General features: G+C 38.5%; 1 protein-coding gene across 10 annotated transcripts in view; it reads left to right on the top strand.

Moving 5' to 3' along the window:
* The window catches only part of SPEF2 (sperm flagellar 2), a 169,404-nt gene that overhangs the window by 36,604 nt on the left and 119,048 nt on the right, over window positions 1-13,752 (top strand). For all 10 annotated transcript variants that reach the window (XR_003522086.2, XR_003522084.2, XR_003522088.2 and 7 more), the window contains exons 8-9: window positions 4,535-4,722; window positions 7,758-7,926. Coding sequence is in view for 5 of the 10 variants with exons in the window: in XM_027605658.1 (XP_027461459.1) it covers window positions 4,535-4,722; window positions 7,758-7,926 (357 nt within the window). In the remaining 5 variants the exon portion in view is untranslated. The remainder of the gene's footprint in view (window positions 1-4,534; window positions 4,723-7,757; window positions 7,927-13,752) is intronic.

The following is a 13,752-nucleotide window of genomic DNA, read 5'->3' as shown; positions in this document are numbered from 1 at the left end:
ATTTTAAATTGTTTTTATTACTTTTTGCTGTTTTTTTTTTTTAGTTTTTGTTATTAGCATTTGTGGTGGGAGAAGGAGGAGAATTCTAGAAGTACTTTTAAACCTATTACAAATTTAAAAAGTCTGGGTGGCTCAGTTGGTTAAGCAACTGCCTTCGGCTCAGGTCATGATCCTGGAGTCCCAAGATTGAGTCCCGCATCGGGCTCCCTGCTCGGCGGGGAGTCTGCTTCTCCCTCTGACCCTCTTCCCTCTTGTGCTCTCTATCTCTCATTCTCTCTCTCTCAAATAAATAAATAAAATCTTTAAAAAAAAAAAAGTCTGTTAATGGGGCGCCTGGGTGGTTCAGTTGGTTAAGCATCTGACTCTCGATTTCGGCTCAGGTCATGATCTCAGGGTCCTGGGATAAAGCCCTGTATCGGGCTCCACACTCAGTGGGGAGTCTGCTTGGGATTCTGTCCCTCTTCCTCTGCCCCTCCCCCTGCTCTCACTGTCTCTCTCTCTCAAATAAATAAATATTAAAAAAATTAAAAAATAAAAAGTCTGTTAATGATACAGGCTATTAATAATATCTCATATTATTAATATTAATTATTAATCTGCTATTACATGGTCCCTTTCTATTAAGTTCTGCTGTGGAAGCACTCTCCTGGTTTTCTTCCTACTTCGTTGGCTGCCCCTTCTTGGCTGGCCTTCCTTTGTAGGCTCATTCTCCTCTATTACCAAAACATTTAGTGTCAGGGTTCCTTAAAGCTTAATTCTAGGCCTCTTTCTTTGCTCCTCTATGTTGTTTCCTTAGACAATCTCTTAATGCACGGCCATGGTATGTAATTGCTGCAATAGACAGACGACTCATGCATATCTTGTCCTCTGCAGTAGAGACCCATATGTTCAACTGCTTTCCTGACATCTCTACTCCTATATCTCAGTGATACCTCAAATTGAACATGTTAAAGCCAAATTTATGACCCTTCTTACTAAACTAGTCTTTTTCAAATTTCCAAATTTCCATAAATGGTGACACTATTTATTCGGTTATGCAAGTGCAAACCTTCAGGATCCACTTGAACCCTACTTCACCCTTTTTTCTGTATCCAAAACATCACTAAGTCCTGTCAGTTTCATGTACTAAATATCTCTTCAATTTGTCCATTTTCCCCCATGTCTACACCACCACCCCAGTCTCTCCTCCTCCTCCTCCTCCTCCTCCTCCTCCTACTACTACTACTACTACTACTACCACTACTACAGTGGTCTCCTTCGTCCATTTTGAGTGGCTGTGAATTAGCAACCCAGTTGGGGTATGCAAGAACATAACATTCTTTATATTCTTTAAATCAGCCTAAGCTTGCACGCCAGCAATCCACCTCTGCCCACAGAGATGCACAGGTGCACGGTACCCCAGGTCACAGGCCAAGTCATCAGGGAAACCCTGCAGTCATCAGACCCAGGCCCAGCCTGTTGCCTTTGAGACCTCAGTTACCCCAGCCCACACATTGCCTCCAGTGGCACATGTCTTCGCAGAGGCTGTTCCAACTTTTGCTGGTCCCTCACATGCTCCCTTCTGAGGCTCTGCTGCTCCCCAGGAAGTGCCAGGGAGTGGGTGCACATCTCTTCCTCTTTCTCTTTGCTCTCAAAATCTCCCCTCCTCTCCTCTCCCTTGGAGTGACCTAGATTAATTTGCCTTTGAATAGAGTCCTTTAAAGCGAGGAGGAATTTCCAACAGTTTCTCCTTTTCTGTCCTGAAGAAGCTCCCTGAAGCAGGAGTTAAAAAAGACCTGTTAGAAATGAAGGAAGGGGAAATTAGAGATAACTTATACAAATTACCTGCCCTATTATCATCTCCTCCAAATCATCCTCCATTGTGCAGCCAGAGGAATCTTCTTGACTCTCAGATTGGACCATTGCCCTCATACTCAAAAACCCACTCATGGCTTCTCTTCGACCAGATCCCTGGTCATACCTTGCTCCCCTCTGTCTCCCAGACTCTGACCATACTGTTCTGCTCTCAGATCTTTGAACAAGTCATTTCTTCTGCTAATCCCCTTCTTCCCTCATGCCTTTCCCCAGTTAATCCTCATCTTTCAGAAATCTATGCACAGGCCACTTCTTACCTAGGTCAAGCCTCCTGTGAGGGGCCATACAGCATCGTCCTTCCTTGTGACATGTATCATACTGTGCAGGTATACATTCATTGTATGGCTTTTTCACTGCTTCTCCCACTGAATGTAAGCTCTCTGAGGAAAGGGATCATGTTTGCTTCTGCTCACTGCTGTTTCCGCAGGGCATAGGCCAATGTCTGGTACATTTCAAGAAAGGCCAGGGAGTGGGGGTAGGAATGGTGCAGAAAGGGAGAGAGAGAGAAGGGAGAGAGAAAAAGAGAGAGTGAGAGAGAGAACTTTGTGTTTTCTGTCATCAGTTTTTGTCTGTTTTGGTTTTGTATTTAGATTAAATCTGCTTATCTCATCCTTTAAGGTAATTGGGCATCTAGTCTATATTAAGTGTTTCTGATTTCAAATTTCTAATTTGCCTATTATTAGTAGTAGTACTTAATTATAATAATATTTAACATTTTTTGAGCATTTATTGTGAGTCCAGCATTGAGCTATGTTTGTCACATGCACATATAATTCTCCCAACAGCCTTTGGAAGTTAACACTATCCTTGTCTACATTTTACACATTAGGGAAACAAGACTTAGAAAGCTCGCCTTCACACAGCCTGTGAGCAGTGTAGGCAGGAGCACAGCCAGCTCTAGCCGACTCCAGAGTCTGGGCTCATAACCACCGAGATTGACTACCTCCCACAGACTTCCTTTTTCCTTTTCCTTCTTTCTTTTTTTAAGGGCTTCAACCCAGTTTGCTGTAATGCGACAGGAAATTGTGGGTTTAGCACAGGGAGGCGGGGTGGGGTAAAGGTAGACGCCTAGTAGCTGTAAAGAAGGAAGAAAGGCATGGAGGGTGGGAGGGAGGGAGACAGCACGGAGGTGAAAGCTGGGGCCTTCCTGCTGGGATCATCCCACGGGTCCCTGTCAGGTTTGGGTCCCTTCCTGCCCGAAACATTTCCACATGCTTCACAGGCACTCTGCAGTCAAGCAACTTCACACCCCATTTTACTGTCACTCCGCAAATTCTCATCTGGCCACTCCCGCTCTTTTAGACTTCTTTTCCTCTGACGTCTTCACAGGTGATGAAGCACGCCATAAAGCTTTGTCCTGAAATGGTATGCTTTCCCCAGGAAGACTGGGCCCACAGAACAATACAGCAATAGCAAATTCTGGTGTGATTCTGGAACTTGCCAAATGTACAGGACTTGACCTCAGGGGTCACCCAGCCCAGCCTCTTTCCCAATAAAAAGAAAAACAAAATAAAACAACAATAACCAAAACAAATGAACCTTCCATTTGGTTCAGTGGACAAAAGCAGTCCATTGTCAGGCATTTAGTCATCTGTGAGTAGTATCAGAAGAAATATTTGCCCTGATTGGATGGCTCGGTGAGTTTTTCTGTGTATGCCAAGTCTTTTCAATACCCCACTTCACGCTGAGGACATGGAGGCTCAGGGAGGCTCGGGCTAGGAGCCTAGGACTTGACTTCAGTATACAGGCTGGGGCTTGACTGACGGCAGCTCCTCCAAGGCCCAAGTTCACCTCCATTTTGTACTCATCAGGTTAAGTTACAGGAGGCAAGTCTGGTTTCTGGAGCATGTTAGCACAGGATAGAATTTCTCAAGGAGCTGTGATAGCTATTTGAAAAGCAGCATTTAGTCATGCTGAGTTTGACCTTTGCACTTTGTGTGAAGAAAGAGTTTCTCTAAACAAAATAATAGTGCAAACCAAGCAGAAGGTCATGACAAACTAAGTATTTCATTACTTTCTGCAGAAATAAATGTTCTCTATGAGCGAATTTTACCAATTTATTAAGGCTATAACAGCAGAATTTTGTTGTTGTTGTTGTTGTTGTCTAAATACGTTTAACATTTGTTGGCACATGTGTAATATTCTCAAGCCAGGGACCTTCAGGGACCTTCCAAAATATTTTCTAAGTATCAGTCAGTATCCTAGAACTCTCTCATGAAAAGACGGGGGGCATTGGCTGGGCAGAGCAGATATGTCAGGTTAAGGCTCCTACGATGGGTTCGAAAGGGCCAGCAGTGCTAGGGTCTGGCACAAACTGGCCTGTTTCTCTGTGATCCCTGACTCTGACCATTTGCAAATCATGAACTCAAGGCTTCTTTTTAAACACTTAAGATCCAATTTATCATTAATCTACATTGGGCTTTCCACAGTTAAACCACTGTTCTCTGTATTATATTTTGCTGATAAGATAAGCTAAATGTGGAATATTTCCAATATCATCTTTGCCATCATACTCAGTAGTTAATAAGGAGAAAGGCTCTTTCGTGATTCAGTTTTTCTTGGTGTGAAAGGATGTTTCATTCTACTTAGAAATTTTTTTGCCTATTGAAATGACAATATTATTTTTCACGTGAATCTTCGCACAATTACATTGACTTAAAAACATCTTTGCCTTTCTTAGGCTTTGGCCAGACAAGCCAAGATTGATTTTGAAGAACAAGCCATCAGAGAGAAGGAAATTCATGAACAGATTGCTGTGGAAAGAGCTCAAGCTCGTTACAAAAAGCATTACACTATATGTGCAGAAATTTTGGATCAAATACTTGACTTGTCCACTAAGGTGGCAGACTACCGAACATTGACAAATAAGTAAGTGTTGTTTTTTATAATCATTACAGTAGAGACATCACAGAAAGTGAGAAAGGATAAGATTGTAATGTAGACACTCATTTGATAAGAGAGACAAAAATTTTTCTTGAAAAAATACTAAGAAGTGGGGTCCAGGATACCTGGATTACTGACTTAATTCACCCACTGATGAGCCTTATTTAAGGTATATTTATATGTCTTTTAACATTTAAACTCTATGTCTAAATTATAATTTACAAAGACAACTATGATAATTTATTTGAAACACTTGGAACTTCCTAAAAGACTGGGAATTATTTGAAGATTACTGGTCATTAAATCTATTTTTCATTGCACCTTGTTTCTAAAAGGAATTAATGCATTTATAAGGAAATATTCAACAATACAAAATATATTAATAATATGCCAGAATAAGAACAAAGGAAAATCCAAATTAAAGTAGAAAGTTAAGAACAAGGGATAAACCGGAACACGGTTATATTAGCAGCAGGAGATTTGCCACTTGCTGCAACTGAGCTGCAAATTTTATCTGAGCTTCCTGGTGGTCAAAGTAAAAAGGGAAATACAGCCTGTCATGTGTTTTCCATTTTCCGTTCTGGTTCTTTACAAAATACAGAACTTTTCTTGGCACTCAGTTTACAACAATAGTTCACTCATGTGGTACCCTCACCTAAGGTACACTGAGTAGTGCTGTGGATCTAGTGGAGAATGTCCTCGGCAACATCTTTTAAGCAAATGTATCATCTGGCTTCATAGACTTATTTCTTGTGATATTCTTTGCTGAGAACTAAAGGGGAATGACATCACAGTAGATCTCAGCGAAAGTGATTCCACAAGGACAAAGATAAGGTGACCCAGTTAAATGTGTACACATCTCAAAATTATCTAGACTGAGATCTTCTTGAGAACCCACAGTTTCCCACAGTGGCTGCACCAGTTTACATTCCCACCAACAGTACACACAGGTTCCCTTTTCTCCACATCCTTACTTTTTATTTCTTCTCTTTTTGATACCAGCCATTCTGACAGGTGTGAGGTGATATCTCATTGTGGTTTTGATTTGCATTTTCCTGATGATTAGTGATGTTGAGCATCTTTTCATGTACCTGTTGGCAATCTTTATGTGTACTTTGGAAAAATGTCTATTCAGATCGTCTGCCCATTTTAAAAATTGGATTGTGTGCTTTTTTTTTTTTTTGCTATTGAGTTGTATGAGTTCTTTATATTTTGGATATTATCAGGTATGTGATTTGTAAATATTTGCAAATGTTTTCCCCCATTCAGTAGATTGCCTTTTCTTTTTGTTGATTGTTTCCTTTGCCTTGCAGAATCTTTTAAGTTGGATAAAGTCACGCTTGCTTATTTTTGCTTTTGTTGCCTTTGCTTTTGGTATCAAATCCAAAAAATCATTGTCAAGACCAATGTCGGAGACCTTACTGCCTATGTTTTCTTTTAGGAGTTTTATGGTTTCAGGTCTTACATTAGAGTCTTTAATCCATTTTTTGTGTATTGTATAAGATAAGTGTCTTTTAATTGCAATTGAACACAACAGTGACACATATATTATGTTAGTCTATACTGCTAAGAGTCAAGATAAACTCATGTTACTTCATTGAACAAGATATTATCAGTATATATTTTTTTCTAAAGCACAGGTATATTTTTGGTGTCAGCCTACTCAGAAGAACTGACTTTTTAGATTGCTTCTTAAAATTATTAATATTCAGATAATAGGATATTAACTAAGTAACTGTAAGATTAAGTTTTGGACAATTTATAAGTTATTAATCACTTCACCATAGAAACCAATGCCATTTCAATAATTCTGATGTTATAATATTTCTATGCCTGAGCTTATCAATTTCTAAACTTCCATATCTCTACAAAGTAACCCTTAGCAACACTAAATATTTTATTAATGGAAAACATAAGATGATTATATTTGAAATTGTACATTTAATTGAAATACTACTTTTCTTATTGTGGCAAAACATACATAACATAAAATTTACCCTTCTAATCATTTTAGATATACACTTTAGTGGCATAAGTACATTTACATTATTACGCAACTGTCACCACCATCCATCTCCAGAACTTTTTTATTATTCCAAACTGAAGCACTGTACACATTAAATAACTCTCCAGCCCCTGATAAACCTCTGTTTTACTTTTGATCTCTGTGAGTTTGTCTATTCTGGGTATCCAAGATAAATGAAGTTGTATATGATTTGTTCTTTTAGTGTCTGGCTTATTTCATTTAACCTAATGTCTTCAAGTTTCATTCATGTGGCATGTATCAGAATGAATTAAATGAAAAACTACTTGTTTTGTTGTAATTTCAAGCTCTAGTCCAACTATTTCTAGAGAAATGCATCAGAATCATGTCAGACTCTTTCCTTCTTTGCATTTTGTTCTTGAAACTATTTTCCCATCAGCCTGTCCTGATTACCTCTTAATCATTCATCAGATTTAAGTAGAAATAGTTACTGAAAAGTAATTTTAAGGGTTATGAAATAGACAATGACAATAAAACCACCATACATTTGATTTTTCTATTACAAATTATTTGCAAATGTGGAAACCAACTGCCATCCTAAAAGGGCTTTGGAAAATACTCAGTCTGTTCATTTTGCACAGGAAGACACTGATATTAGAGCATTTAAAGGGTTTCCTAAGATTGCACAGCCATTTAATGGCATAGCTGGGAATTGTTTTAGAAGAACCTAAGTTTTAGAAGAACCTAAATTTTAGGATAGTGCTCATTATTTTCAGATATATTGTTCTGTTAATGCACAGTCAATATGAAAGTTTGAGGAACCAGTGGCTTGAAGTAACATTGATTCGTTCAAACCTACTAAGTTTGAAACGTTCTACTAGCCATTAGTAATATGCAATAATAGTAAGTGGAATTCCTAGCCTCAAACAGCAGACCCTGGGGAATGAATATGATAATACAAAGACTGAGGTTTAAGGTGTATATTTGACCAACCATTGATTCATCTCTACCTTTTTTTAAATCTTTCTTGCTATAGTATGATTCCATATAAGTTGATGCATGACTGGAAGGAACTGTTTTTTAATGGAAAGCCCATATATGAGCAAGCCTCCATTAAGCATCTACCAGCTAAGCCCTCTGCAGAACAACTTACAGAACTGGATAAGAGGGACTTGCTCGATAGCAATGATTATGAAGAATATAAGGTACTCACTAGTAGGGAATAATGAGAGAGAATGCAACATAATACATGGTGTTTCTTTAACATTAATTTTATGACATTATGTTATTTCATCCCTATTAATAAAAATGGACATTTTATATTTGCCTTTTCCCTTCGTTTAATTTGTATTTATGTACTGAGTTTTAAATGCCTAGCCTATTCATAATCTGTTATCTGTTACTCCCAGTAATAGTAGGAGAGTGGTCTGAAAAAAGTAAAACATAATACATTGTTAGGGCTGATAGATTTTAGAATTTTTTAAATATTTTAATTTATTCATTCGCCTTTTCTTTGTATGAGCTGTCTACCTTTGCTATAAAACCCTTGCATAAAGATATTTCTTTAGTAATTTATTTAAATAGTATGTAGTTTTTAGAGGCATATGGAAGAGGAAAAGGTCTGAGTTTTAGGAGTAGCATAGATTCAAGCAAAACGTTATTCAGAGATTTGAAAAAGTAAGGGGTGACACTTGTGCTTTAAGAGCTGCTTAAAAGCCTTTGGGGTCAGGCAGACCAAGGTGAGACCTTGGGCAGCCTGGGAGAGACTCAGTTTCCCAATTTATGAAATGGGGATAAAAACATACCTACTTTATTTTGTTGTTATGAAACTTATTTAGGGTAATACGTGTTAAATACTTAGTCAAGTACACTGCATGTTGGATACAAATAGTACATATTAATTTCTTTCCTCACCACCCTGCTCTCCCCACTGAATTTCATCTCACCTTTAGGAAGAAAGATGTAAAATTAATAGCTGTCAGATGGCAGTTCTAGGTAAATACGCATCAATGGAATGAAGAATGAGGCCCATTAGTATATCACTGAATGACTTTTAGAAGGGTAGTAAGTGCAACATGAAAAATTGAGAAGGAAGAATGATTTGACCTAATCATTTGCTGATATTTAGCAAATACACAGTAAATGTTTGTCAAAAGGATGCATGAATAAAATGAATGAATGACAATGAACAGGGCAAAGTGTGAAATAGCACTAATATGTAAATATTGAAAAAACACATAGATTTATGGGGGCAGCTGGGTGGCTCAGTTGGTTAAGTATCTGACTTTTGATCTCAGCTCAGGTCTTGATTTGGGGTGGTGGGTTCAAGCCCCACTCTGGGTTCCATGCTGGACATGGAGCCTACTTAAAATAAAAAAAATTTTTAAATTTTTAAAAAGATAAATTTATGATAAAATGATAAAGAAAAAAGTGAGCTTATGAGAAATTGAATGTACATCATTGTAATTGGATGAATCTATATTTGTATCATTAAGAGAATTTTTATTTAAGAATTGACTAGAACTTTACAGGATATCCATGCATATTTATTTTGTATGGTTGTGGAATATAGTAGATCTAGTGTGTCAACCTAAAATATCATGCTACATAATAAATGCTCTGACAATAGTAAAATATGTGAAGGTATTTTTTTCTGTTGTAAATTAAAAGTCATTTTATCTGACAGATTTTGCTAATGTGTAGAATATTTATTTCTAAGCATTTTCTTTAACAGCTCTATCTACTCTATTCTTATTGCTTTCATAAATCAGGAGACCTGGTAGTCTGCAGCTTAGCAAAGATTTGCCTTTCTAACTTTTTTCTTGTTTGGGAAATCATCACCACAGGAGCATGCTTGTCTTACCCACATCCTGAAGCAGCTGGTATGTTTCTTTTGCAGGAAATTATAAACTTTTGTTAGGAGTATGTGACCATCTAGCAATACAGTTTATTTTGTTTATAGCCTTTGCTGTTTTCCTAGAAATGAAAATTACCCTAGGATTTCTGATATATGTTTATATGCTCTGTTCCTTTTGACTGCATGATGGAAAATAGACCATACACAGGTATTAGGATATTACTGTAAACTATCCTATTATCATTCCGTTATTAGAGCTTTTGTCTCTTTGGAAACTTGTTATATATTCCTGCATATAAGTAAAAAATAAATGCTTCAACTTGTAAACTATATTATCTGGCATAAATAGCCTTTCATAGGAGGAAGAGGGGCAACAATAGGCGGCTTAGCTAAAGGAAACCGTTGTCCACATTTATCACTGCTAAATTTACTCAGGATTTTTAATCCTTCAAGTAAATGCATAACTTAGAAATTAGTCTTCGAAGAGTTTACATTCTTAGCATACTCTATTGATACACCCAGACGCAGCATCCTGAAAGAACGGATACATCCAGGCTTCGAGCCCACACTTTTAAAGCTCTGTCAGCGTAAGCTATGATGCTTAAAATTTTTAAATATTACACCTAGAAATAGGCATAAAAACAAATTTTTGTTCATGTTCACATCTTATAGAGGCTAAAATTTGACCCTTATCGCTTAACATCATTTCCTAAATCATCACTCTATAAACTGGGTACACATGAGAGAGGTCTAGTTTAAGAATGGTCTGGCCAAGAACATCATTTATCTCTCCCAAGAGGAAGCAGGAACAGCCTCATGGAGCAGCCAGGACATCCATTGTTATAGGATAACCATGAGCTATTCAGCCAAGAGTGGGGAGGAAACTGAAAACCCAGTGGACATGGGTAGCAGGCTAGGCCAGGAGCCCAACTCCTTGAGAGCAACCACCATTCCAGAACATCCGCACCCAGCAGCTAGTGGTTCTCGACTGTGCAGTGGACTCCTCCTAGTAAATCCCAAACTTCCCCAGGTGCAGGTCCCTGTCATGATTCTTACTGGCAAATTACCCAGAATTCCATAGCATTTGATTTTTAGAGCAGCTGCTTATTAGCAGTTACCTACTGAATGAGTTTGGCAGTTACTAAAATTTGGTCTTCATAAACTAAAATTTGGCCATGCCTTCTTGAAGACACAGATTTTTCTAAGTCTCCACCACAAAGCACTTAGCAATTTGTGGAGATCTGCTGCGCATGCCCACAAACAAGTTGTAGTTGGAATTACCATTTTGGTGGAAGGATCATCAATGTTGTTGCAAGCTGGTCATGGTTTTTAATTGCTGCGATTTTTGTTTTTAATGAAAACTTGCTGTTTAAATTTATGATCAGTTGAGGTTGCTGTGGTTTTGGGGTTAACCCTACAGTGTGTGTTGTGATGCACATTTTTATCAATAGCACTTTTGGCTTATGATTTTCCACTAACTAGACTTTAAAGATGCATTTGTATATGTTATGGTTTAACACTAATACTTCTGTCACTGCAGCAGATGTATACATACCCATCCCCAAACTTGTTCATTCAATGGTTTATTACCAGGTCTTTTTCCCCTGGAGAGTAGGAATGTGAGACTAAATGGGCCATGGATTGTTTCTTTCCTACATAAGTCTCATCTGATTTGCTTGACCCAAAGACTCCAGATTCTATCTTGTTCTTACTCTTTAACTCCAGGCTTTGGTATTGATCCGATGGCTTTCTAGACTCAGCTTCTGACAGTAGCTCTCCAGCTTAGCTCTTGCCTTGTTCCCTGGTTTCCCAGTGAATGACCCAGTCTTCGCAGTGTATTAATCAGTTCCCTTACAAATAGAATACTAACTTGAAGCCTGTATCACTCAAGTGATATCACTGGGTAACTTACTCAAGTACACTGATTAATTTTAGTAGATAGTGTGAATAGATCATTATTATTTTTATTTACTTAAAAGATATGTGTTGTATTAGCTCAGGTTGCCATAAGAAAATACTATATAGACTGGGTGGCTTAAACAACAGGAATTCATTTCTCGCAGTTCCAGAAAGTCCAAGTTCAGGATGCCAGCTGATTCAGTTCCTTGGTGAGGACTCTCTTCCTGACTTGCTGATGGCTACCTCGCTGTGTCCTTACATGAACAGAGAGAGAGAACTCTAGTCTGCCTTCTTAACAGGACCCTAATCCCATCACGGGGGCCCCAATCTCATAAACTCTTCTAAACCTAATTACTTCCCCAAAGCTCTGCCTCCAAATACCATCACAGTGGGGTTACGGCCTCAACATAAGAATTTTGGAGGCACTCAATTCATTTCATAACATACATGTTTATTCAGGACACATAAAATGTCTCAAAGTACAAACTTGCCAGTCAAGTATAGGAACCCTTAATTTCAAATGAAATTGTTTTATTGCTTTTTATCCCCTGCTGAGAAAGAAGTCTTAACACCTTGTCTTTTGACTATGGAGATATGTTTATATCTTTTGTTTCTAGACATGCAGGAATGTAGCCTTTTAAGTAGAGTAAGCAGTTGCTTTCACATTCTTGGTTGAGATGTTCTGTTAGGCATTCTACTTTGAAACTTCTGCCTGCCATTGTACCTGATGCCCCACATTATCACTCATTTGGATTAAGACTTCAGAGGTATCTGTTAAAATACAAACACTTCCCAAGATAAGTAACAAGAATCATGATCAACATCCAAATAGCTAGGAAAGAAGTTTGATACTGAAAGGAATGTTCTCACTATCATTCTAGTTTAGTTTATATGTCATACATTTCATAGCTTCAGTTTCTTCTGCCCTTTTGCTTAGAGTTTTGCCACAACCCCCTAAATTTCTCCCATAATAGTAAGGCTACCTGGCTGGCTTTTTCGGACTAAGCCTCATTATGTGGCTGTGTCTTGGTGAAGTCACAAGTATGCCCTAGAATAGTGATTTGTGTAGTCATCCATAGTGATAATAACTTACAGAACAGAATGTCCATGTATTGGTTTTCAAAAGGAGCCGTAGTTGCCCTAGGCCTGTGGTTGCCAAGAAACAAGGCTGTCTTCTAACTGCTGTGGACCAAGGGTTTCAGAGAGCTGGAGTAGGTTTGGCAGAAGTCTGGGGACTTCTGTCTGTGGGGTGAGGGAATGAAAGGAGACCTTAGGTCATGGGAAGGGTATTTCACTTCAAATGACTAGAATTGGTGACAACCTAACTTCATTAGAGAACCATGGTAGGAATGGTTGAATTAAGGTATCAAGTCCAAGGCATTAGACCAGAATTAAGAAACGGTTTACAAAGCCAAAGGATTGGTACCCAGATAGAATGAGGGGTGAGAAGGATATAGTCAAGGAAGAAGAATTTTGGATGGCTGACATGAATAAAACTACAGTGAATGTCCACCACCCATTTTTATTTGCTCTTGATCACATAGTTTAGGGAGAAGCCAGTCTTCTTCTAGGCTCCGTCTCATCTGGGGTCAGGCAAGACAAAGGATGGTTAAGGCCTCCCTGGGCTTCCTACCACTGATTTACTGATTCATCCTCTACCTGCGTTGCTAACTACAGGAGCTAGTTTCTGTGCATCAAGTCCAGCTTATCTTCAATTAGTTACTCAGACTGCCCACCTAATATTTTAGAACAAGCTTTGAAGATCTGAACTCTAAAACTATGTCTTGCCAGCTAAATATAACAAGAACACATGAAGTTGTTAATCTCAAGAAACTTGAACGGATCCAAGGAAGTCTGAATTTTGGTGTGGGGCAGAGGTATTGGGTTGAGAACCAGAAACCCTCCCACCTGGAAGATCCTCCCACCCCACCCCTCCTACCCAGTGCCCAGGGCCTGTCAGTTATATTCTTTGGTACACTGGACTTACCGTAGTCTTTCACATATTGAGCAGTCACTTCTAAGCTTTTTTTGGATGGTCTATACCTCTGTAAGTTATCAACCTTAGCAGTGAAGCAAAGAAAATAGAATGCAGTAGTCATTACTATGAGAGAGGGTATTCTGTGTGGAAAAATTCTACATGAATTTTTGAGTGACAAGATAGGTAGACCCAATCATAGTGTCTACACACATTGTGATAGAGAAATTCCAGCCAAGTCTGTCTAACTGTCCCTGGCTGGGCAATGGCAGCAGATAGGTAAATTCAGATGTAGAAGCT

The sequence above is a fragment of the Zalophus californianus genome, chromosome 5 (genome assembly GCF_009762305.2).
Source record: "Zalophus californianus isolate mZalCal1 chromosome 5, mZalCal1.pri.v2, whole genome shotgun sequence".
In the NCBI taxonomy this organism is placed as follows: domain Eukaryota; kingdom Metazoa; phylum Chordata; class Mammalia; order Carnivora; family Otariidae; genus Zalophus; species Zalophus californianus.
This window is presented reverse-complemented; position numbering and strand designations above follow the sequence as displayed.